Source organism: Palaemon carinicauda, chromosome 18, assembly GCF_036898095.1.
Source record: "Palaemon carinicauda isolate YSFRI2023 chromosome 18, ASM3689809v2, whole genome shotgun sequence".
In the NCBI taxonomy this organism is placed as follows: domain Eukaryota; kingdom Metazoa; phylum Arthropoda; class Malacostraca; order Decapoda; family Palaemonidae; genus Palaemon; species Palaemon carinicauda.
The window spans coordinates 22927768-22954829 of NC_090742.1; the positions used below are offsets into that span (position 1 = coordinate 22927768).

The 27062-nt window shown below is 45.0% G+C and overlaps 1 protein-coding gene across 2 annotated transcripts in view; it reads right to left on the bottom strand.

Moving 5' to 3' along the window:
- LOC137657713 (glucose-induced degradation protein 8 homolog) overlaps positions 1 to 26719 on the bottom strand; it is a 52515-nt gene extending 25796 nt beyond the window's left edge. The window contains exons 1-2 of one of the 2 annotated variants that reach the window (XM_068392139.1): positions 26580 to 26719; positions 3013 to 3174 (exon numbers count right to left, since the gene is read on the bottom strand). In XM_068392139.1, coding sequence (XP_068248240.1) covers positions 3013 to 3163 — 151 coding nt within the window. In that variant the 5' untranslated portion in view covers positions 3164 to 3174; positions 26580 to 26719. Of the gene's footprint in view, positions 1 to 3012; positions 3175 to 26402; positions 26534 to 26579 lie in introns of those variants that run through there. The other variant, XM_068392140.1, reaches the window with a different exon arrangement.
- Positions 26720 to 27062: the final 343 nt, after the last annotated feature.

A 27062-nucleotide genomic window follows, 5' to 3' on the forward strand; every position in this document is an offset into this window, starting at 1 on the left:
CCCTGGAATGAAATGGGCTGAGAGGTATACCGCACTGACTGTCCCCCACTGATGTATCATCACTGCCAACCGACAGAGGAGTTAAGACATGGATCCCCCTTTGTTTGTTAACATAAGTCACTACAGTCATGTTGCTGCTCATAAACGTTACCTTATGACCCTGAAGAATGTCTGTGAAGTGGAGCAACGCTACATATGCTGCCTTCAGTTCCAAGCAATTTATGTGAAAAGTCATTTCTCTTATGTCCATAGACCTGAGACATAATGGGTCACTAGAAGCTCTTCCCACCTCTGGAGGAGGTGCCTGTAATGGGGACCTACAAAAAAGGTTCTTCTGAAGCCACCACAACACGCACTTCATGACATCCGGAGTCACGTGCATCCTCCTGAAGTGAACAAACTGTTCCAGTGACAAGAGATGTACCAGAAGTTTCTGCCATTGCTTCGCCTCGAGCGAGTCCTGCTTGAAAAAAAGGTTGCTGCGACCTGTCTGAACCTAAGGAGCCTGTATTCTAATGAAAATACTCCTGCTTAGGCCGAATTAATACCCAAACCCAAGAAGCGAAGATGACGAAGAGGAACGAGCACTAACTTCTTGAGATTTATCCTGATCCCAAGATCCTGACAAAAATTGAGAGGGTCTCTGGAGTTGAACCTCGGATTCTAACTCCGCTAGTACTGTAACAAGCCAATTGTCCAGGTAGAAAAGGAGCCTGATACCCATGGCATGAGCCCAGGTTGACACCAAGGTTAAGACTTGTGAAGACTTGAGGTGCTGTAGACAGGCCGAAACATAGGACTCAAAACGTTAATCTATTTTCTCCTAGAATGAACTTAAGATATTTTCATGATCTTGGGTGAATAGAAATCCTAAAGTATGGAGGAATAACTTTGAATGACCTAGCTGCCTTGAGAGAATCATTAGATACAGAAACTTGTTCCCTAACTTTTTTTACCGTTGGGTACAAACTCTCGCAATCAACCGGAGGGTCTACCTGTTCTGGAGAAGCCACCTTTACTCTCTTGCTTAGTTAATGGTGGGTTGATCATACTTTCATTCTTAAAAATTACATTGCTCAGAAATGTCTTTCCTTTCTCTCCTTGTCTATAGCACAGGAACCAGAGAGAGAGAGCAGGAGAAGTAGGTACATCCTAAAACTCAAACTCATCAGGTGAATCAGAGTTGGGGTATTGTATCGTCTATCTACGATAAGGTTTAACATCCTCCTCTTCATAGGGTTCACTATATGTTGATAAGAATAAGACTATGTACACTGTACTCCCACAAAACCTTGATAAAATGGGAGAGGAAGCTTGAGGGTGTCTCCTCACCCGAGGATCCGAAATGTGTAGATTTCTATCAACTTCCAAAAGAAAGGAGGAAGTCTTCGGCCTGAATAGTCTCACACGATTACTAGGTAACGTTCGCTGAGGTTGGGAACCACTCTCTGAAATGGAAGGAAGGGCACAGGTCGGTATTTTGTTTCATTAATCATCTTATCACTCAAAGTGATAACCAATTCTGGATGAACTTAAGTTTCCGTAGGTCTATGGCCCCAGGATCAAGACAAAGGAGTCTTTTCTAGAATCGAGAAAAATCATCATCCTCCACAAAAAAACACCTGAGGAGGAGAAATCTCTGGACGATGAGAGCTATGAGCTTGTGTCACCGGGCAAGACTGCAAGGACTTACCCAAGGAACTAAACCTTTATCAAAGACTACTGCTCCTGTTTGTGATCTAAGAAAATTTAGGATGTTTCTTAGTTTTTAGTCTTTATAGGACTGAACCCTTGCTTCTTTAGGATCCACATTCTATCAATGGCGAAGTGGACTGCCTAACTGTCTCTTTTTAAGGGAGTTTTTCAGTTGGTCAGTGGTGACAAGCAATAAGGGTACTATCCCTCAATGATTGGCTCTACCCCTCTGATGTTAAGTGTTTCCATTCTCTCCCAATTTCATTTTTATCATTATCATTAATGTGTACAGGGGCTAAAAGGTTGTCTGTCCAAGTACCAGCACAAAGTTATCAAGTTCTTGTTCTGCAGCTAACTGCCTAGCTGGAAATGTAAAAACTAACTTAGCTGATACAAAAAATAAAAAATAATTTTACTTAAACTTCCTATCATATATTTAACTTCCTGACAAATATTTAAGTATTGTATTCAAACCTCTGTTAAAAACACACGTATATGTAATAACTGTTATCGTAATAACAGGACATCAATATGAAAATTTAATACGGTGTGTGAACCGTGGATACCAATAAAGTTCATAACGAGAAACAATCAGTATGGAGGACTCATTGAAAAGCGTTAAAAACGAAACGAGAGAGAGATAGGAGGGAGCCGAGCGCCATGAAAGCCCCACGAGGGGTCGTGAAAAATAAAACTGTTATAATATAAGCAAAAAAGGGCAAGGCCCCCTCCAAAATCTCAAAACTCATAGATCTGGTACTTAACTTAGATGGAGTGACATTGGAGTCCGACATCTTGAGGTAAATCCAGAAAAAAACCAGCGAAATTCACACACTAAGGCAAAATAAGGGTTAAATAGCACGTGCTATGAAAACGGAGTAACGTCACTGGCGTGGGATTGCTAGTAGTAGTAGGATGTTGAACGGCACCTCGCTGTTCGGGGATATTGACAGGAGATATCTAAATGGTGCGAGGCCTCTGGTTGTGATTTATTCAGCACCCCAGTATTATACCGACACCTTATTAAGGTGAGTGAGCTGGGTTCAACCTAGCATTCCTATACAAATTTTTCTCTGGTAAATTCATAGCAGTTTTTACCTTAGAAATGATGTTAAAGGAGCATTTCACTGGGCGCCATGGGTCGGAGCCCAGAAAATACTTTTTTATGATTAAGGAGAGCATGCATAAAATGGAAAGCTTTGCAATACATATTGGATTGTGTAGCAAATAATAATTACAGTACCATTTTTCATCTAAATATGCAAAACTGTAATCCCTCTTTCTCAAATACTGTACACTAAAGTACATAGAACTCACCCATAACAAGATAATTCATAATGAGCTTGTTCATGTCAGCTCTATGAATATGCATCTTGCCAATCTCCTCTAACCACTCTGAAGTGTCCATTGTCTTGACGCCCTCGTTGGAGCCGGCTTGGTCCCCGTCGTTCTCCACGTTTGTTCTCATATACTCGACGTCTGATGGATAAAAAAGAAATAATGTTAACGCCTTGATTGTAACTTAAATAAACAACTAGCAATTTTATTCTGCTGATATTAAGTGTTAATGAGGGTTCTGTTAGATCAAAGATGGGTTATAACAGTGGTTTTATATGTACAAACCACTATACTGTACAGTATTACCAATTCTGTGCACTATAGTACTGTGCCAGCAAAGACCATCTTCAAATCAAAATTACTCGGTAAAATCAAGATTAATTTGGAGGAGGGGGCGAGATTAGGATGGATGCCCAACCCTATCACTTAAATATATAAACACTTCTTTAAACAAGCTCCCCCTTTCTAGACTACATGCAATTGACCAAACAACCAAAGGGAGATTTTTCTCAAACATCTGGTCAAAAGTGCTTGAAGTTTGGGGTATAACTATTAAGTCTTATTTGAACATAACATTGATTATGCTTCACTATTGGAAAGTTCTGTTACATCTCACATTCTGTTCAACTCCTTTTTATCAATCATGGTAGTTCCCTAGGTGCCTTGTTATGAGAATTGCCAATAAATCTACTTCCCTCGCCCGAACTAAAGCTGTCGACAGTCGATTCTAATAATTATAAAAATTTTCGTCTACCTTCTGCTAATGATTTTATACATTGCTCCATCTCATTGTTCCATTTTTAACAAATAATACAATGTTAATGATATAATTCATGATATTGCATTTCCCTTTGTATTGGAAAACATCATTGTCAGGATATTAAACCAAGTAGGGTACTATTAGTATTAGTATTATTCTTATTATTATCATTACTAGCTAAGCTGGAAACTATAAGCTAAAGGGCTCCAACAGGGAAAAATAGTCCACTGAGGAAAGGAAACAAGGAAATAAATAAACTACAAGAGATGTAATAAATAATTAAAATATGACGAATTCGGAGATAATTTGTATTTTTCCTAACCATACAAACCTTAGCTATTTACATGGGGTATTACTTTCGGCGTAGCTGAAATGACGAACCATTAGATTTTTAACGAGGGTTTACTACCCCCCTCGCTAGTTAGCGAGCTACCCCTCCCCCCTCACACACTGGTGAACTGATTCACTTCGCTTAAGAGGTAGGACTCCACGGGGGACAGGGCTGGCGGGCAAGTATGTGTGGTTAGCAAAAATACAAATTACTGTATCTCCGAATTTGTCATTTGTTCCGTAACCGAAATACAAACCACGCTATTTACATGGGGTGACTCAACCCTTAGGTAGGGTGGCAAGTCCCAGCCTTACTGGCTTTGGCTTTGCCCGGGGACTCAGGATCCGAGTGTGTAGCAATCGAGATAAGGAGTCCCTGCACCTCGCAAGTTCCTTGCTCCGCAAGGAACGTGCGGCCTAAATAAGCTAGTGTGTGAAGGAAAGAAGTGTGACTCGTCCTAGGAAGTTGACCTGAAGTCCTTTAGATGAAAATCTAGGCTAGGACATTCCCAATACCACCTCGTCAGGGTATGGGGGACGCGACAGTATTATATTAATACTCGGAACACAAGGAAGCATGGTTTACCTGCAGTGGTTTGAGGTCAGCTGTGCAGAGAACCCAGGATGCTGCTTTCCCCAAGAGAGGGGAGGATGAAGAAAAGAGTAAGAGCCAGACATACTTTTTCATTCATGCAGACTAAAACCGGGTAACAATGCCCTCAACCTTCTGCTACTTGTCCATTAAGGAGCCTGAGGTTAGACCAGCTGTTGTGCAGCCACCACAGGGACGATAGAGAACGTATCGAGCCTCCTGTGGGTCACGTCCTGTAGGTAGTGGGCTGTGAAGGTCATTCGACGCTTCCAGACCCCAGCTTGTAGAACCTGCGTCACTGAGAAATTTCTCAGTGCCTCTGACATCATGTGCTCTCGGGCGATGTGACGGAGGAGGGAGGGTCTGGATTCAGGGAATGGTGGATGACCCCGCGAATCCAAGCTGAGATGGTGTTCTTAGTGACCCTCCTCTTCGTCCTCCCTGTGCTCACAAACAGGGCTTGCACTCTAGGACAAACTGCAGCTGTTCTCTTCAGATAGAGCCTCAGACTCCTTACTGGGAACAGGAGGAGATGGTCTGGGTCATCTGTTACAGAACGAAGACTCGAAATCCTGAAGGCGTCGAACCGTGGGTCCGGAACTCTAGGATTCCGAGTCTTAGCAACAAACTCAGGGACGAACCCGAACATTACCTCCCCCCATCCCCTTGAATGGGCGACGTTGTACGAGAGACCATGAAGTTCACTGACTCGCTTGGCCGAGGCCAAAGCGAGCAGGAACACCGTCTTCCAAGTCAGGTGACGATCAGAAGCCTGGCGTAATGGTTCGAACGGAGGTCTCTTAAGAGATCTGAGAACACGAACCACGTTCCATGGAGGAGGTCTCACTTCCGACTGAGGGCAGGTAAGCTCGTAGCTTCGTATGAGTAGGGAAAGTTCCAGCGAGGAGGAAATGTCCATTACCTTCAGCCTGAAGGCCAGGCTTAAGGCTGAGCGATAGCCTTTCACCGCCGAGACCGAAAGGCGCATTTCTTCCCGCAAATACATAGAAACTCCGCTATTGCTGGAATAGTGGCATCGAGGGGAGAGATACCCCTTCCACGACACCAACCACAGAAGACTCTCCACTTCGCCTGGTAGACCCCTGCAGATGACTTTTGCAGGTGTCGAGACATCCTCTCTGCAACTTGTTGCGAAAAGCCTCTCTCTGTGAGGAGATGCTGGATAATCTCCAGGCGTGAAGCCGAAGCGATGCTACGGCTTTGTGGAAGATGTTGCAGTGTGGTTGCTTGAGTAGCTCGTGTCGTGGAGGAAGCTCTCTCGGGAGTTCCGTCAGGAGCTGCAGAAGGTCCGGGAATCACTCTGCATGATGCCATAGCGGAGCTATTAGGGTCATTGACAGGTTGACCGATAGTCTGGTCTTGTTGAGCACCCTTCTCATCAGACAGAATGGTGGGAAGGCGTACACGTCGATGTTGTCCCACCGTTGTTGGAAGGCATCTTGCCAGAGTGCCTTGAGGTCCGGGACTGGGGAACAGTACAGCGGAAGCTTGAAGTTCAAGGCTGTCGTGAACAGGTCCACCGTCGGGGAACCCCACAAAGTCAGGACTTTGTTGGCTACTAGAGGATCCAAAGACCACTCGGTACTCACTATCTGCAATGCTCTGCTCAGACTGTCGGCGAGCACATTCCTCTTGCCCGGAATGAAGCGAGCCGATAGTGGAATTGAGTGGACTTCGGTCCATCTCAGTACCTGTACTGCAAGATGGGATAGCTGTTGTGAAAAGGTACCTCCCTGCTTGTTGATGTAAGCCACCACCGTGGTGTTGTCGCTTATCACCACCACGGAGTGACCCGCCAGGATCCGTTGGAACTGTTGAAGTGCCAGATATAAGGCCTTCATTTCTAGCAGATTTATGTGGAGGCACTTTTCTGATTCTGACTATACGCCTGAGATCCTGTGGTTCAGAACGTGGGCCCCCCACCCTTCTTTCGAAGCGTCCGAGAACAGCATCAAATCCGGGGGGGAGGATGAGAAGATCCACTCCCTTTCGAAGGTTTTCGTCCGTCACAAACCACTGAAGGTCCGTCCGTTCCGTAGGACCCATAGGGACCAGGATGTCCGAGGAATCGTGGCCTTGATTCCACTGGGACTTGAGCCGCCATTGCAGGGATCTCATCCTGAGGAGGCCGTTTGGAACCAGACGGGCTAGGGAGGAAAGGTGACCTAGGAGACGTAACCACGATTGGGCTGGAAGCTCTTCTCGTCTGAGGCAAGGATCTGTGACCCTCCTCAGCCTTGCTATCCTGTCGTCTGATGGAAAGGCTTTGTGGAGATTGGTGTCCAATATCATGCCTAGATATACTGTACCAGTTGTTGAGATGGAAGCAGAGAAGACTTCTTGAGATTTACCATGATCCCTAGATCTTGGCAAAGTCCCAGAAGCTTGTCACGGTGTCGAAGAAGGGTCGACTCTGAGTCTGCCAGGATCAGCCAGTCGTCCAGATAACGGAGGAGACGGATGCCGATACTGTGTGCCCATGAAGATATCAGGGTGAACACTGGTGAAAACCTGAGGTGCTGTGGAGAGACCGAAACACAGCACCTTGAACTGGTAGATCTTGTTGTCTAGGCTGAATCTCAAGTACTTCCTGGAAGACGGATGGATTGGGATCTGGAAGTACACGTCCTTCAGATCCAGTGTACACATGAAGTCTTGCGGTCTCACTGCAAGTCTGACCGTGTCTGCTGTCTCCATGCTGAACGGAGTTTGTTTGACAAACTTGTTCAGGGCTGAGAGGTCGATGACGGGTCTCCAGCCTCCAGACGCCTTCTTTACAAGAGAGAATCGACTGAAGAAGCCTGGGGAGCCGTTGACGACCTCCTGGAGAGTATCCTTCTTGAGCATGGTCTCGACTCCTGCCCGAAGGGCTAGCCCCTTTACCGATCCCATGGCATAGGAGCTCAACGACACTGGATTCGCTGTCAGGGGAGGAAGAGATGTCGTGAACGGGACGCGATATCCCTGACTGATCACGGAGATTGTCCAGGAATCGGCCCCGAGTTGCTGCCACCTGAACGCGCAACTTTGTAGGCATCCCCCCACTGGTGGACATGCAGGGGGATTGCCAATCCTAGCGTTTGCGGCCTCGGCCGCTCCCTCTAGGATTCTTGCCTCCCCTCTTGTCTTTGACAGGAAAGGTCTGCTGTTTAGACACCTTCGTCTTTGCTGCCAGCACCAGTTTCGTCAACTTGGACTGGCGAGGTTGTTGGGGTGCTGGAGGTTTGTAAGGCTTAGATGTAAGAGCCCTTTGGAGGAGAGAATTGTTCGATTTACTCCACCTTTCAGCTGCCAGTTCCACATCCTTGGGCTCAAACAGGCTCTTCCCTAGGACGGAAGAGTGTCTGAGCTTGCAGACATCCACGGCTGGGACCTTCGCATGGAACCTCTCGGTCACCGCATCATGTCGTTTCAAGATCGAGTTTGCCCACAAGTTCGAAACTTGGTGGGCCAGAAACTCGATGGTACGTGTGCCCGAGAGGAGTTAGGTCTCCAGGGCCTTCCTTGTGCTTTCCTTGGAAAGATCCTCAGAACGCAACAGGATGCCCAGAGACCCTAGCCAGACATCCAGCCACGAAGTGGCCTGCATGGCACACTTTGCGACCATCTCCTGACTCAGGATCTCCGTTGCCGAGAATGTCACTTGACGGTTGGAGAGTCTCTCAAGAGAGACTCCCCTGGTGAGCTCTTCCACGGAGTGGTGAAGAGGATGAGCTAAACAAGGCTCCTCCATGATCTCGAAGTACCTTCTCTGTTGGACACGAGGAGGTGGGAGGAGCTTGTTACCAGCAGAGGAACGGCTGGAGGAGGCGAGCTCCGCAAGCTGACCCTCAACCTTATCTCTGGCACTCTTTACCCCTTAGGACCAAGGCAGAGCCGCGCTGGCCTTAGAGGGTTTTTGAGTGCCATAGACTTGGTCCAGGACCGTATCCTTGCCTTCACGAGGGGCGGTCTCGGGGTCCTTGAACTTGTTGAGATGCCTCATCAAAGTCAGGCCCTGCCAGAATGCATGCTTTGAATCATGCTGCTCTCCTCCTGGTGAATTGGCAGCAAAGTCTCCTGTCCCCAACTGCTCTACTTGGGGGGACACGTGGACGTTCTCCTGGGGTCTCGCTGGCTCTGGTCGAATCCTTGAAAAAGACTTCGGGACGGTCTTCGAGTCCTTCGGTTCCCTTCTAGGAGGGATGCAGGACTCCAGCAAAGAAGCCTGAGGACTCTTCTCCGCCCCAGTACGCGACGATTCTCCTACTCGTGGTGGGGTCTCTCCCATTGATGCAGTGGGAGAAGGTCTCACCTCGGTAGATTCTCCTGATGACGGAAAAGCTTCGTCCACAGGAGAAGGAGAGAATGTCTAAGGGGGGGGAAGGAGCCTTCCTTACGGGCTTCTTGGGGGCCAGTTTGACCCTAGGAGGAGTCACCACGAATTCTACTCCCCTCTTCCTCTTCAGTGGGGACGCTGGTCTGAGGCCCAAATCAGCGAAGGCAGGCTTAACAGCCTGGACGACAGCTCTGATAAGGGACCCAAACCAAGGCTGACGACTGACGGAAGCAGTGTCAGAGACTCCCACTGGAGGGAAGGGGATCGGGCGATCCTTTGGAGTAGACACCACAGGGCCTGCCTGAAAGGAAGAAGAAGAATGGTGCCTAGACCTCTCTGAAGACTTCCCCTACTCCTGCGAGCGCGCTGTCCTGCGCTTGCGGGGGGGGATCGTGAAGATGATGATGATGATGATGATGATGATGATGATGATGATGATGATGATGATGATGATGATGATGATGTGGTTGTGGGCGCTCCTGGAGACTCGCGCTGCGAAACCCGTCGAGAATCATGCTTGGGGTCGCGCTCGCGCGATGGACAAATCGCGGGTGCACGGAGATGGGGGCGAGGGGGCGAGGGGGCGCGGGGGCGAGGGGGCGCGGGGGGCGAGGGGGCGCGGGGGGCGAGGGGGCGCGGGGGGCGCGGGGGGCGAGGGGGCGCGGGGGGCGAGGGGGCGCGGGGGGCGAGGGGGCGCGGGGGGCGAGGGGGGCGCGGGGGGCGAGGGGGCGCGGGGGGCGAGGGGGCGCGGGGGGCGAGGGGGGCGCGGGGGGCGAGGGGGCGCGGGGGGCGAGGGGGCGAGGGGGCGCGGGGGGTGAGGGGGGCGAGGGGGCGCGGGGGCGAGGGGGCGCGCGGGCGATGGCGCGCGGGGCCGTAAGGGCGAGCGTTGGCGAGCGATGGCGAGCGATGGCGCGCAGGCGAGCGTTGGCGAGCGATAGCGCGCAGGGCGATCGTGCTCAGTAGAGATAGTGTGTGGGCGCATAAGTGACCTTCGGCGAGCAGGACCGTGTGCGCGCGGGCGTGCTCAAGGATGCTTGCGCGCAGGCGGCAGGACCGTGTGCGCGCGGGCGTGCTCAAGGATGCTTGCGCGCAGGCGACAGATCGCGCGGGCGCGCAGGAGATCGCTGGCACGTGGTCTCAAGCAGGCGGCTGGGGCGCAGGGCCAGCAGGAGTAGAGGAGCGTACCGGGGGCTGCTTGTGGGCGCGTGCAGGAGACTTTCCGTGAGCGTGTGGGTGTGTAGCGTCTCGTCCAGCTCTGAAAGGGGGCGAAGGCGAGGGCTGACGCGAGGGCAAGCTACAAGGGCGTGCAGGTGATTGCGGGCGAGAAGGAGAAGGAAGAATCTTCTTGCCTGTGCCCAGATCCGGGGATCGTGGGCGTGCGGATGAACGAGGGCGCGCAGATGCGCGCTGACGCGCAGGAGAAGATCGCTGGCGAGCTTGAGATCGTGGGCGGGCAGGAGATCGTGGACACGCCTGGCGCGTGACAGGAACAGGGCGCGCAGATGTGCGCTGGCGAGGAGAACGCTGGTGCACAGGAGAACGCTGGCGCGTAGGCGAGCACTTGCGAGCAGGAGAGCGCTGGCGAACAGGAGCATGGTGACGAGCAGGAGAGCGCTGACGAGATGACTCTGCCTCTGCTGCAGGAGATCGATGGCGCGCAGGAAGGTTCTCAGCAACAGTAGGAGAGCGCTTGCGCGCTACTGCGCGCGAGCGCGCAGGAGAACGTAGGCGCACAAGTGAAACCTGGCGCTGAAGAGACTTGCTCACCTTGTGAGACAAGTCCTTCAGCCCCGAAGGGACCGGAGGCCGTTGGAAAACGGGGTGCGTGGGCGCCCACAGCGCGTCAGCTTCCAGGAACGGAGAAGGCAGGTCCACAGGTCTTTGCAGGCGTTGGAGATAGCGAGCGATCTGCAGAGAGGTCTAGAGATGCAGCTGCAACGGTCAGCTCACGTCGAGGAGGAACCTCTGCAGGGGACGTCGAAGGTGAAGAGCCGAAGAGGCGCCTCCTAACTCCCTTGTAGGGAGAAGGAAGGCCTCTACGGCGGAGACGAGGGCTAGCCCTGCGGCGAAGACGACCTCTAGGAGCAGGCACACCATCGTCGGTCCTCCGCAGAGGAGTCTCTGTCAGTGAACTCCCCCGAGGGAGAGAATCACCCGCAGGAGAGACCGTTGGACTCAGCTCCTCCCTCGAAGGATGTTCGGAGGTGGGAACTGCCTTCAGCTACATCAGCAACCAAGGCAGGGGTTTGACCCGACCCGTCGGAAGCCTCTGCCACAACAACGTCGACGATAGACAGAGGATCTACCTCCGCTATCACCGGCGACTGTTTGACAGCTGCTCCCAACTGGATCAAGTCAAACAGGGCTTCTCTGGAGGGCGAACCCTTAAGCCCCAAGGAAGCCCAAAGCTGCAATAAATCATCATTAGTAACAGAGTTATCAATATCCTCCCCCGGAGGAGGAGGAGCTGCCTCGCTATGGGAGGCAACTCCCTCTCCCGAACCCCGAGGTTGGTCAACAAAAGAATGGCCTACGCTACCACTCGCCGGCCTCTCACGAGAGACCGATCAAGTGGGAGCTTCGGAGGAGGTTCGGGCAGCTGAAGAAGAGTCCTTGGAACTTTCCTTCTTCAAGGCAACCCTTGAAGGAGAAAGATCCCGCTTAGACTTCTTCCGTCGCCGGGAAAACCTCTCCCACTGGGAGGTAGACCACTCCCTGCACTCACTGCAAACATTTTCTCTATCACACCGTTGACCTCTGCAGTACGGACACAAGGTGTGAGGGTCCGTCTCGACCACCGACATGAACGTCCCACAAGGGCGGTCGGGTAAGCCAGGGCATTTCCGCATGATAGAGGTACAGTAGAGGCCAACTTCCGAACAGACACTGAAAGAAAAAGCAAAAAAGAGTAAGGCTGTCAAAATGCGAGGGTGAGGTAAACACGTCTGACCGTCCACCGAGCCAAAAGTGAAGTGAATCAGTTCACCGGTGTGTGAGGGGGGAGGGGTAGCTAGCTACCCCTCCCCTAACCCCTCGCTAGTTAGTAAACCCTCGTTAAAAATCTAATGCCTCGTCATTTCAGCTACCCCAAAAGTAATACCCCATGTAAATAGTGTGATTTGTATTTCGGTTACGGAACAAAAAATATTTTAAGAACAATAACAACACTGAAATAGATCTTTCATATATAAACAATAAACATCTTTAAAAATCAGGAGGAAGAAAAATAGAATAGTGTGCCCTTGTGCACCCTCAAGCAAGAGAACTCTAACCCAAAACAGTGGAAGACCATAGTTCAGAGGCTATGGCACTACCATAGACTAGAGAACAATGATTTGATTTTGGAGTGTCCTCCTCCTAGAAGAACTATTTACCATAGCTAAAGAGGTTCTTCTATCCTTACCAAGAGGAAAGTACTTAACCCTGGATAGGTACGGTGGGTCGTTCGCGACCCCGAGCGTCAAAAAAAAAACAGGTTTTTCTCACGTGACTCACCCCCGTGACTGAATTTGTGGGTGATCGACCTGCAGGAGGTGTCTCCCCTACACGCTCTAGTAGTGTCCAGATGTGCATTGCTGTAGCTGTACTCCTTCCCCGATTTCTGAGACGCGTCGGGGTCGTTCGCGTCCGAGTTTACCCTTCTAAGGTAGTTTGCATAATTATCAAAGTTATTACGTATTATGAAATTGTCGTAGAATGGTGCAACTTGTATAGGTTATCAGTTGTGGAAAGTCTTGGTGGATTGTTTGGCTACCATGTGCATGATTTTTTTTTTAGTTAAAATGTCGTTCATCACCACGAGGACCATTTTACCGCGAGTGTCCCTTTTTCATTTTTTTTCATTTTTTTGCCAAGTCATTTTTCCGTAAGATATTGCCAAATAGTGTCGTAAAACTTTTGCTTGTTTAGTGTTGGAAAGTGTGTCTAGATGATCTGGCTACCCATGCATGACTTTGTTTTTGTCAGATACGACGTAGTTATTGGTATATTGGGTATTTAACTGCGGTTACCAATTTCTGTTTTTTTTTCAATATTTGTAAAAATTACTACGTAGTGAGGAATTGCCGTATATTATTCATTTTTTTTTCATGTTTATGTGTTAGAAAGTGTGCCTTGGTGGTTGGGCTAACACGTGCATGTCTTTTTTTTTATCTGAGATGCCGTATATTAGAATGTCGGGCATTTTACCGCGAGTACCCCTTTTTCATTTTTTTTAATTTTTTTGCCAAGTCATTTTTCCGTAAGATATTGCGAAATAGTGTCGTAAAACTTTTGCTTTTTTAGTGTTGGAAAGTGTGTCTAGATGATCTGGCTACCCATGCGTGATTTTGTTTTTGTCAGATACGACGTAGTTATTGGTATATTGGGTATTTAACTGCGGTTGCCAATTTCTGTTTTTTTTCAATATTTGTAAAAATTTACTACGTAGTAAGGAATTGCCGTATATTATTGATTTTTTTTTTCATGTTTATGTGTTAGAAAGTGTACCTTGATGGTTGGGCTAACACGTGCATGTCTTTTTTTTTATCTGAGATGCCGTATATTAGAATGTTGGGCATTTTTCCGCGAGTGCCCCTTTTTATTTGTTTTGCATTTTTTTGCTTAGTCATGTTACCGTAAGGAATTGGCAAGTAGTGTCGCAAAACTTATATTTTTATAGTGTTGGAAAGTGTTTCTAGATGATCTGGCTACCCATGCCTATTTTTTTTTTAGCCAGATATGGCGTATGTATAAGTATGTGTTCGATTTTCCTGTGATTGCCATTTTTTCGTTTTTTCCCATTTCTTTCAAAATTACTACGCACTAAGGAACTATCACAGAGTAATGATTCATTTATATGTTTATTTGTCGGAAAATGTGCCTTGATGGTTTGCCTAGCACGTGGCTGAAATTTTTTTTTTCTGAAATGCCGTATATTAGAATGGCCATTTTTCCACGAGTGCCCCTTTTTATTTGTTTTGCATTTTTTTGCTTAGTCATGTTACCGTAAGGAATTGGCAAGTAGTGTCGCAAAACTTATAATTTTATAGTGTTGGAAAGTGTTTCTAGATGATCTGGCTACCCATGCCTATCTTTTTTTTTTAGCCAGATATGGCGTATATATAGGTATGTGTTCGATTTTCCTGTGATTGCCATTTTTTCGTTTTTTCCCATTTCTTTCAAAATTACTACGTACTAAGGAACTATCACAGAGTAATGATTCATTTAGATGTTTATTTGTCGGAAAATGTGCCTTGATGGTTTGCCTAGCACGTGGCTGAATTTTTTTTTTCTGAAATGCCGTATATTAGAATGTTAGCCATTTTTCCGCGAGTGCCCCTTTTTATTTGTTTTGTATTTTTTCGCTTAGTCATGTTACCGTAAGGAATTGGCAAGTAGTGTCGCAAAACTTATATTTTTATAGTGTTGGAAAGTGTTTCTAGATGATCTGGCTACCCATGCCTATCTTTTTTTTAGCCAGATATGGCGTATATATAGGTATGTGTTCGATTTTCCGGTGATTGCCATTTTTTCGTTTTTTCCCAATTCTTTCAAAATTACTACGTACTAAGGAACTATCACAGAGTAATGATTCCTCTAGATGTTTATTTGTCGGAAAATTTTGTTTACTTTTTTTTTGATTGAATATCATCAAATTTTTTTAGCTAAAATATTATATTGTTTTACATTTGTTTTTTTCGATTTTATTTCCCTTCAAAAAAATTTTTTTGGGTCAGAATTTTAATTTTATAGTCGTAAAATAATCGACAATTATCCAGCAACCCACCATACAATTTTTATGCATATCCAATAATAATTAGATTAGTAAATAACACCTTGAAATTGACATACCCTTCCTACATTTCAAGTGGCAGATTAGGGAGTCTGAGTCAGTGTGGTTGGCGGCCATTTTGTGGACATATCCGAAGCATAAGTTGCCCTATCCATATATATTCTTGTTCCCTATAGAATTTGTGATATTTTGGTATATTTTTACCTGCATAAATATCATATTATATATTAAATATATGTATTTTTTTACGAAATTTCTAAGTACTCAAAAAATTACCTTTAGATATGGCCCCTGATATAAATGTAATTTACAAAATAATGAAGATTTTTTTACATATTTCTATTTTAGGATAACATATGTTTATTCCCTAAAAAAATTAGCCACTTCCTATTTCATTTGGGTACCCAAAAAAATTCATGAAATTTGGACAAATTTTTTTGGCCAAAAAAAGTTACCCTTTTTTTCTCATTTCAGATCTTCACCTCCATGGGTCTGACTTCATCCAAAATACATCAAGATGTGTCCTAAACATTCAAGAATCAATTCCTAAAAGGATTTGTGTATATATGTATAAACTTTTTTTTTATGAATTTTTATGTCAGGTCTTTTTTTTTTCTACTTAATTTTTTAAAATATTTATAATAAATAGTTTTTCTGCAGATGAGTAGTATTTATCTTTACAGTTGTTTTAAGCATTCATTGAAGTTTTTTTTGGCAAAAGAAAAAAGGAGGTTACTGCAAAAACTGATTTTTCAAGAATTTTTTTTGGCGTCGGGGTCGTTCGCGTCCGAGTATACCCTTAAAGGGGTGTCCGAGGAGCGTACCTATCCAGGGTTAACTCGAGCGGAAAAGAATTTTTTGGTCATCTCAGTGTAGTCAGGTTTATGAGGACAGAGGAGAATGTGGAAAAAATAGGCCAGACTATTTGGCTTATGGGTAGGCAAAGGAAAAATGAGCCATAACCAAAGAGAGGGATCCAATGTAGTACTGTCTAGCCAGCCAAAGGACCCAATACCTCTATATCGATAGTATATCAACAGATGAGTGGTGCCCTGGCCAACTTACTACCTACATTGCTTACATGTAAATATCAATTGTTACATAAAACAAAAGCTGAATATTGCTATGAAGGTCCCCATCAAAGTGACCAGCGAGGGTGGCAAAAACATGACAAATTCGAAGATAATTTGTATTTTTCCTAACCATACAAACCTTAGCTATTTACATTGGGTTTACCTTTTAGCGTAGCTGAAATGGTGCGCCATTAGAATTTAACGAAGGTGTATTACCCCCGCGCTAGTTAGCGGGGGGGTAGGGGAGTGGTAGCTAGCTACCCCTCCCCCCCTCACACACCGGTGAATTGCTTCACTTTCACTTAGAGGTAGGACTTGTCTTGGGGGACAGGCCTGGCAGGAAAATATATGTAAATAGCTAAGGTTTGTATGGTTAGGAAAAATACAAATTATCTTCGAATTTGTTATTTGTTCCGTAACCGAAATACAAACCACGCAATTTACATTGGGTGACTTACCCCTTAGGAAGGGTGGAAAGTCCCCAGCCATACTGGCTTTGGCTTTACCCCGGGGACTCAGAATCCGAGTGAGTCGCACTCGAGAAAAGGAGTCCCTGCACCTCGCAAGTTCCTTGCTCCGCAAGGAACCGTGTGGCCTACATAAGCTTGTGTGTGAAGGAAGAAGTGTGGCCCGTCCTAGGCAGTTGACCTGGAGTTCCAGAAGGAACTCTGGGTTAGGACGTTCCCAATACCACCTCGTCAGGGTATGGGGGACGCGACAGTATTGACTCGATACTCGGAACACAAGGAAGCATGGTTTACCTGCAGAGGTTTGAGGTCAGCTATGTAGAGACCAGGATGCTGCTTCCCAGTAGAGGGGATGATGAAGAAAGAAGTAAGGGCCAGACATATTTCTTTCGTTCATGCAGACTAAAACCTGATAACAATGCCCTCAACCTTCTGCTACCTGTCCAAAAAGGAGCCTGAGGTTAGACCAGCCGTTGTGTAGCCACCACAGAGCGATAGAAACGTATCGATACTCCTGTGGGTCACGTCCTGCAGGAAGCGGGCTGCGAAGGTCATTAGACGCTTCCAGACTCCAGCTTGTAGCACCTGCGTCACAGAGTAGTATTACTCTAAGGCGAGAGATGTTGCGATGTATCCGACATGACGTGACGTGACGGGGGAGGGTCTGGATTCAGGTCGAGATGAATGTCCTCGAGTCCGAGCTGAAGAGGTATACTGGTGACTCTCCCCCGTGTCCTTCTTGTGCTCCCAACCCGGCTGCACGTGAGGACAAACTGCAGCTGTTCCCAAAGATAACCCCTCGATTCCTTTACTGGCAAGAAGGAGAAGGTTTGGGTCATCTGATACAGAATGGTGACTCGAAATCTTGAAGGAAATGGACCGAAGGGCCGGGACCCTAAGATTCTGAGTCTAGCCAACAACTCAGGAGCGAACCTGAATGTTGCCTTCCCCCATTCCTTAGAAAGGGCGGAGTCGTACGAGACCAAGAAGATTGCTTACACACTGGCCGCAGCCAGAGTGAGCAGGAGCCCCAAGAAGGAATACGATCAGAGGCCTGACGTAAAGGGTCTTGAGAAGATCTCTTGAGGGACTAAAAAGTCTGAACCATGCTCCATGTTGGAGGTCTCACTCCGACTAGGGCAGGGACGTTCGCAGCTTCGCAGGAGCGAGGAAAGGTCCAGCGGGAAGGAAAAATTTATTCCTTTCAGCCTGGTCAGGGAAAGGCTGAGCGACAGGCTCCATTGCCGAGAGCGGAAAGGAGTTTCCTCCCGCCGAAAAGCAATAAGTTCGTTATTGCTGGAGAAGAGGCCTCAAGGGAAGAGGTATATCTCCCACGACACCAACCACAGAAGACTCTCCATTTCGCCTGGTAGACCCCTGCGGATGTCTATCGCAGATGACACGACCTCCGACTGTAGCGGGTTGTCTCTTCTTGAGGAGGAGGCGTAGTGTCTCCAGGCATGAAGCCAAAGCGACGCCCCGGCTCGTGAAAGATGTTGCAGTGTGGTTGTTTGAGTAGTCTGTGCCGTGGGAGAAGCTCTCCCGGGAGTTCCGTCAGGGGAAGCAGAGGGTCCGGAAACCGTTCTGCGTATAGTCCCAGTGGAGTTCTCAGGGCCATTGAAAGGTTGACAGACAACCTGGTCTTGTTGAGACCCATTCTCAACAGACAACAAAGGAGGGAAGACGCAGGCGTCGATGTTGTCCCACCATCACCGGAATGCATCTTGCCAAAGAGTCTTGGGGTCTGAGACTGGGGGGAAGAACAGCGGAAGGTTGAGGTTCCAAGCTGTCGCGATCAGGTCCCCCAGGCCGGGACTTGTTGGTTACTAAAGGCCAAAGACGCCCAGGTACAAACTCTCTACGAGGCTCTGCTCAGATAGTCGGAGAGAACATTCCTCTGCCCGGAATGAGCGAGCCGATGGTGGTATTGAGAGGATCTCAAATCATCTCAGTATCTCTACTGCAAGATGCAAAGGTATGAAAATGCGTCCCTTGCTGGTTGGAACACGCCAGTACCATGAAGTCGTCGCGCACGGAGCGACTCGGCAGAAGCTGTAGGATCTGTAGAGGGGCCAGACTACGGCCCCTAAGCCTGCCTGAATGATGGAGAGGTATCCTTCAGGTCCTGACCATAGGCCTGAACCGGAATATGCCCCCCCCCCTTTTCTTTGACTAGTCCGAGAACAGCATAAAAAATTGGGGAAAGGACGAGAATATCCACTCCCATCAAGAGGTTCCATAGGTCAACACCCATTGCAGGTCTAATCGTTCCGCTGGTCCCATAGGGGCCAGAAAGTCCGGTTAATCGTTGCTTTGAAACCGCCGGAACTTGGGCCGCCCCACAGGGAACTTATCCTGAGGCGACCGTTCGGAACTTTAGACGGGTCAATGAGGAAAAGAGACCTAGGAAATGTTCCAAGGTAGGGCTGAAAGCTCTGCTTGACTGAGAACCGGTACTGCGACTCTCCTCAGCCTTGCCACAGTCAACTGAAGGGAAGGCTCGGAGGAGGCGGCAACAGAATCTGGCGTCCCCAGGCGGTCACGCATCCAAGTACCGACCAGACCCGACGTTGCTTAACCTCGCTGGATGGACGAGAAGCGGGGTTTCCAAGGTGGTAAGGCCGTTGACTCAATATCATGGCTAGATACTCCAGATGTTGAGGCAGAAGTAGAGAAGGCTCCTAGCAAATTACCATGAACCCCCACTCATGGTAAGGATCCGGAAGCTTGTCCCGGCGTTGAAGAAGGTCGAACCCGAGCCTACCGGAGTTGACCAGACCTCCAAAAGGCGAAGGAGGCGGACGCCTGCTCCTGAGCGGCCATGAGGAAGGCAGGGAGAGTTCTCTGGGGAAAAACCTGCGATGCCACGGCGGGATCGCCACACTGCATCTTAAGCAGGAACACCTGTAGTCTAGGCTGAATTCCAAGAGCTTCCTGGAAGATGGATGGAATAGAAACTGAAAGTACCCGTCCTTCCGATCCAGGGCCTAAGGAGTCCTGTCGCCTCGTTACCAGTCTGATCGATTCTGCTGTTCCACGCTGGACGAAGTTTGTTCGACAAACTTGATCAGAGCTGAGAGGTCGACTACGGAATTCCCGTCTCAGATGCTTTCCTACGAGAAAGGATCGACTGAAGAAGCCGGGGGGTGAAGCCGTCGACGATCCTATGGAGGACCTTCTCCTAAGGCATGGATCATTCTGCCCAAACGGACAAAACTCTTGCCGATCCCATGGCATAGAGGTTCAGAGTGAATGAACACTAAAGAAAGAACGAAAACCCCGAAAGGAATCGTTCTACAAAGCTGAAAAATCAACAAATACAATTAGATTCATAAACTAATTGAGACAAAACCTACGGCGTAGCAACCCCCCCCCCCCCCCCCACACGGGAAGGAAGCTACAAAGGCGTAGTAAGTAACGTAGTAAAAGGGTGAACGACCTCAAGAGAGAGAGAGAGAGAAAGACCGAAGTCAAACTCGATCGCGACCCATGAAATTACACCATGGTGGCCTAACTGCCGAGGGCTCCACGGAGATATCGTACACTACACACACAAGCTCAAACTCTGAAAAGGAAACTTACTGATTTCTATACTCAAATATATACATAAACATGAGAAAATGTTTACATATATATTGAGTAAAAGAAAAGTAAGTGATTAAGTAAAGACAAAAACAATGGCTGCCAAGCGAGGACAAAGACAGACGTCTGTCCATGTCCGAGCCAAAAGTGAAAGTGAAGCAATTCACCGGTGTGTGAGGGGGGGAGGGGTAGCTAGCTACCACTCCCCTACCCCCCCCCCCCCCGCTAACTAGCGCGGGGGTAATACACCCTCGTTAAATTCTAATGGCTCGCCATTTCAGCTACGCTAAAAGGTAAACCCTATGTAAATAGCGTGGTTTGTATTTCGGTTACGGAACAAATGAAAAATTTCCAAAGGGGTAATATAAGAATTTAATTCTGACTTGGAATTATGGTAGAATTATCTCTCCAGATCAGTGCAGGAGACATTCCTTTAATTAAAAAATAAAGTTACAATAAATTTCTCATTACATCCTCTCAACTACTGTACTTGAGAACCTCTACTTATTGATTAAATTAACCTATGGGGCCTTTTGGCTACACGGTCACATGGCTATTAGTGTCTTGGACATTTACTCACGGAAAGAATGTCTCAAATGTTATTCAAGAAACAGTAAGGTTGATCAGTTTCTGTTAAATTTCCTAACATATAATTTGGAACATGTTTATTGACTAGAATAATGTACAGTGGCCGGGCACATTAGACATCAAGTTTCCATATATTGGTGAAGAATTAGGATTTTCCAAACTTTCTGAGCCTTTCAACATTAAATAAACAATTTCCAGCCTTCTAGAATTTAAACCATTAGCCAGAACAAAATATCTATACTTTATTTATCATTAATCTGTCTTGCATATTTCAAAAAGTACAAAATGACATGGTTTAATTAACATTATTGTTTTTCACAGGGTGGTATTCAATTAAGCAAGAGCTAGGTTTAAAATAAAGATGGCATTTATGGCTGTTGCTGCTTATGATATCTAAAAATAAACTAGTCCTAAGATGCTAAGGCATTACAGGGCATGAAGGTAAACCCTATAAAAAAATTAAAGTATGATTGTAAATTGGTCGAGGAAATTGGTTAAACATTCCGATATCTCTATTGACAATGTTTTTTAACTATTGTATACGACTCCTATAAATTTTAGGTAAGATTTACTCCAACAGGTTACTTGCAGGCGGCGCTTCTTGGGGAGCGCCGCGGACCGAAAATTGAGATTAAATTTCTTGGCTAATTGGGGTGAGATATGTCACATGTCGCATAATTTGGTCATTTTGCCTCTAAATTGGCCGCCCCACAGTGTACGTGGTAGGTTCGTGGTATACACAAATAAGCATGTCGACAATAGCCAATACTGTATGACATTTTCTCTTCACGAACTCACTGTGACGTGATGAAAGAGAAATAAGTTAAGTTAAGGTAATGTGACACACTACATTTGCAACATATCACCGTTAAACAACAATACTTGCGGGCGTAACTAACAATATAAAGATCATGAAAAGCTTTTTTATCTTTTTCTTCAGATTCGAAGGTCAGTAAATTTCTTCCATAGGGTTTATCAGTAATTTTTCATACATATCAACATGCGACAGCCCTACATTCAGGAGGTATTCCACCAACTGAAAAGGTTTATAAGATATTGCACATCTGTTTTGAAAACTACAATATCGTATCTACGTTAAGCAGTAATGTGTCTTTAACGTGATGTTACCGTGAAAATCTGCACCATATGAAGCACTTAAACATTCATTGATAGAATATGTATCATACCCTGATTGTTGCTACAAGCGAATGATATGTTTTTGTACTGCTCTCAGCTAACGTGAACGTACGTGGTACGACAAGCACGCAGTATAGCCTAATCGCCTATGCATTGTGGCTTTTTCGCCTTTACCGGGATTAGAACACACCACCCTTGCAAGAATAGTGAATATTCAAGAGATGTAGAGCCCGTATTGCGCGGAGCACAAAGTTACCCATTTCACTGGCCTGCAGTGTATGGTTTTCTGCTAATATGGACACATATGGTAAGTACAATCAGCACTCGGCATAGCCTAATAGTCTATGCATTGTGTTTTTTTACTTTTCTGGGATTTGAACCCGCGTCTCTTACAAGAGCAATGAATAAATGTGTAACAGATAGAGAGCCTGTGTTGCGCAGAGCTTAACAGTACCAATTTGGGCATCCTGGCATGAAGCATTCGCCTGAAAATGGGGCATATATTGTCCACACAGGGTCCGGAAAGGTGAAACCTTGGAGGTCATGTGACCACTTGGCCCCGCGTAGCATGCGCCATGTACGAGGTAGCGACAAGCCGCGTGTACCGTTCGAAAGAGCATGTTACCTGCTATAATCGCACAGGTGGAGGTCAATACTAGACTACTCATTCTCGAACAGGGCATGTGCAAAGTGGGCCATTTTTATAACTACCAAAATGTCACAATTTTCCACTTATCTCGGCGAATCTCCGGAATGAAAGACCCCCGGTGAGTTAAAGTCCCCCACGGACAAACGTGCCCCGATAAGTGTACCCCACACAGGTATTGGGTCCCGTTACTATCCGTAGGGTGCTAGAGGCCCCCAAGTTTGGGTTATCCCCGTAATGCATAACCCCATATAGGGGGCCGCATGGGTGCACACACATGTGCACCACCTGGTGGTGGGTGTGAGAAGTCTGTTCTGTCCCCTCATCGACTGCACCGGTTTGGTGTCCCCAAGTTGCACTGTTTGGCTGCCACTGGGTCGCCATTGTGCTCGTGTCGCGATTACAGGGAGTAAGGGTGACGACAGATGGATGCGTGGCACGTGCAAAAGATTTATCCCAGAGGTGCGACCCATGGCATGTGGTAGACGACAGTAGGTCTTATCCCCATCGGAAGTAAAACAAGAACTTACAACCCATTTTCGAATAAATTTTCTTTGACCCGAAATCTTAGTTTCTGAGTAGAGAGATTGAAAGCTTACCAGCTTAAACACTAATCTATTTGTATAAGTTGGAATTGTTATTTTCCTCTTCCAGTTTTTTTTTTTTTTAACCGAAGGTTGAGATTTAATAGGTAAAATCATATGCTCTAGCATTTGATTTTCTACTGAAAATTAACCTGAGCTACCTCTACAAAGGTAAAAAAATACAGTGTTGAAGATTTGGTCACTTTGAATCCCCCAAAAATTTATGGTTCAAACTTCATAACAATTTCAGGGTTTGGGGTCGTGGGACGGGGGATGTGGATGAGGTAGTTATCCCTCACTAAAAATTATCATGGCTAGTTCAGCTTCGCCAAAAACAATATACCAAAAATAAATAGTGGAAGGTTTATATTTGCGCTGGAACAAATAACAAATAAGAAACTCTAAACTAACAGACCTATGGCCTATAACAATTACTGTACACATAATTATCCTATAAAATATTTATGGCTATCTTATTACCAAGAAGGGAAGGAAATACTGTATATTGGAACACTTAAACAAAATATGGATGTAAAAGAAACCCAGGTCAAATTTGCATAAAGATGGAGCATGAATGAAAAAATATTGCAATGTATGAAAGAAGTGTATAAAAGAACCAAGATGTAAGTAAACATTTCAGTCATTTTGAAAAGGCCTAGTATTCCACAGAAAAATAACAGAAATATGTTTTGAAAACATATTAGACACATTCAAAATCAATACAGGTATGGTAGGCAAAATAGAAGAGAATTGCAGCGAAGACAGAAATAGTTATAAGCCACATATTAGTAATAAATATATTTGATTTAACATGACAAATAAAACACAGCTGCAGAGTCAATTACAATATCTAAACTGATTAATAACACATAATAAATTAAATGGAAATCAAAAGCAAAGGATTTGAAAATTAGATGATAAAGATTTGCAATATATTCATTGCAGATGGCAGTCTTAAAATTGCTGCAAATACAAAGAATGTAGAAAATCTAAAAATCTTAATGGAGGTGTATAATGACTGTGGGCTAGAATTTAACAAAAACAAACATGAAGGGGAAGCATGAAAATAGAAGTGAACATAAGTATTTTGGAATAGATAAGAAGGAAAAAGTAATATATTTAGCTGGGAGCTGTCGTAAGATATCAATAGGAGAATCGGGTTGGAGAAACAAAGCCTTACCAGCAATACTGTATGAGAGCAGTAATTAATGTAACAGATTACTATTATTATTAATTGCTAAGCTACAACCCTAGTTGGAAAAGCAGGATGCTATAAGCCCAGGGGCCCCAACAGGGAAAATAGCCATGTGAGGAAAGGAAACAAGGAAAAATAAAATATCTAAAGAACAGTGGCAACATAAAAATATTTCCTATATCAACTATAAATACTTAAACAAAACAAGAGGAAGAGAAATTAGACAGAATAGTGTGCCCGAGCATACCCTTAAGCATAAGAACTAACACAAGACAGTGGAAGACCATGGTACAGAGGCTATGACACTACCCGAGACTAGAGAACAACGGTTTGATTTTGGAGGGTCCTTCTCCTAGAAGAGCTGGTTACCATAGCTAAAGAGTCTCTTATACCCTTACCAAGAGGAAAGTAGCCACTGAACAATTACTGTGTAGTAGTTAACCCCTTGGATGAAGAAGAATTGTTTGGTAATCTCAGTGTTTCTCAGGTGAATGAGGACAGAGGAGAATTTGTAAAGAATAGGCCAGACTATTTGGCGTATGTATACAAGATAAAAAAGATTGCAGCACTTAGAGAATAAGGTAGAAAAGAAAATTCTGAGCAACAAAGTATACAGATGTAGCTACAGTAATCTCAAAGAAGAAATATCAGTATCAGAAATGAGGTCTGAGATAACAGGAGGGGGCAAAGGTTTGTGAAAATGATAGTGGAGGAAAAGAATAGGCTGTTTGGAAGAAATAGAGGATGAATGAGACATGATGTATGTAAGAAGGGCAAAGAGATGAATGAGTAGATCAAGGCTATGATTGCATAAGTACATACTTATATTATGTTTGCTAGTATGAATCATTTACAGAAACAAGAATTTTGTTTATTGTACTTTATATTATTTGCAATGCTATTACCAGAGCATTTGCAAGAGGTTGGATCTCGGTAAAAAAAAATGAGTCAAAATGCCCTAACTTCACTTAACCTAACCTAACCTTACCTAACTAATGAAAAAAATTTTATGTCTGTCTGTCCCAACATTATACATACTACTGTACTTCCAATTTTACCACCACAATCAATTCTCACCACTGACAATACCTAGCCTTACCAAACCCATGTTATTAGGCTTGAAGCAGATTTGGAAATTTGGTAAAAGCTGAAGTTTAAGTTAAAAATACATTTGTTAAAATGAGCGAGGTCCAATTAGTGATCAGTTGTGTAAATAGTCTGTATTGAATCAATCCCTTATAAATTCCACCTTCAGGTAAAGAACTGCCACCTGTGTGAACGCATCCATAGATACAATCTGTATCATACTGGACACATACTGGCATATCTACCCATGTACTGCTGAAAGGTACTAGAACTTCCAGTAATTAAGAAAACTGTGTCCTTGAACAGTGAAATTAAATAAAGGTGTTGAGGCAGACAAATAGCCACCGAAAGACAAGGGGTACAATTACATATTTCACCAAGTATTTATTTGCGGAGAAAATAAGTGTCATTTTCGAAGAAAACGGGCGTTTTTCTATACGAAAAAGCTGTTTTTTTAGTAGGAAAGTTTCCCCGTATGTAACTATAATAAAACCAGATAAGGACACTTGATTCGAAGTTAGGTTAGCAATGTTACACATAGTTTTGTTAATAAGTCACAGTGCCCTATAATACAGTACAATAATACCGAATATTCACCTTGAAATGATATTATAGTCTAGGTCCACGGTAATGGCTAAGCCTTGGTACTCTTCTCCATTTTCGGCTTTTCACCAGTAGTCTATTTCGGTACTTGTGTAGATTGGTGGGTCACCTGACCGAATGCTCGCATAGAAAACGAGAATCATTCCTATCCGTGTCTGTCATCACCCACACTTATGAATGTAATTACGTACATGTCGGGCAATGAACCAATCCTAATTATTCAGTTCCTGGTGTTTGCTCAAACGTAGCTCGCTTCCTTCGCAAACAAACACCATCTCATTGATCCACTGTTATGGTAAACGGCACATGTTGCGCTATGGGCATTAACCGTGTGTGCGAGTATTTCATCAGATAAAAATTTGGAGACCAAACTACTTATGCATTACACTCAATTCATTCTTATGGCCTTTTTTTTTGTTTATTTATTTATTTATTTATTTTTTTGGTATTATATCAGTTCCAATCGAGACCCTATCAAGGGCTATAAACACTTTTCTTTGCCTCCAAAAAGGTTAGGCTACTAAGGTTCTTAAGTCTGAGAGATTAAGATTTTCTTATATAATAAAAACCACTTGTACAACTGCACTAATTCATGCTAGCATAAACTTACTTACCCTGACCTGCTCTACACGGTCAACGTAGACTAGGAAGTACAGACTACTGTAGCTTAGGTAGGCCTAGTCTACCTTAGATCTCCATAAAGCAAATTTAATTTTTCAGAAAATTTCCACAAAAATTATAATACGGTTAAATAATAAATAAATGGGCACTTGTAATAAACCTTTACATACCTAATACAAAGAAACAAATATAATTTCTAAGGCTCCTTTGTCACCCAAAACAGCTGACGATGGTTTGTTGTTGTCGAAGTAGGGAATGGATGATGAGCAATAATGGTCAAGTTAACGTTAAAGAAAAACATCACACACACACACACACACACACACACATATATATATATATATATATATATATATATATATATATATATATATATATATATATATATATATATATATATATATATAGATAGATAGATAGATAGATAGATAGATAGATAGATAAATGTTTTTTTATTCAACAATGAGCAGGTCTTAAAGGATTTAAGGATTAAGGATATTTAGTAACTCTAGCGACCCCTCTCAGGGTATGAGAGTACATTTCAAAATATACAAAATTATAATTTGACTTACAATAATAGTACAAGATGGCAGTAAAAAGAAGCAAAACTACTTCTAAGCACACACACACACACACACACACACACACATACA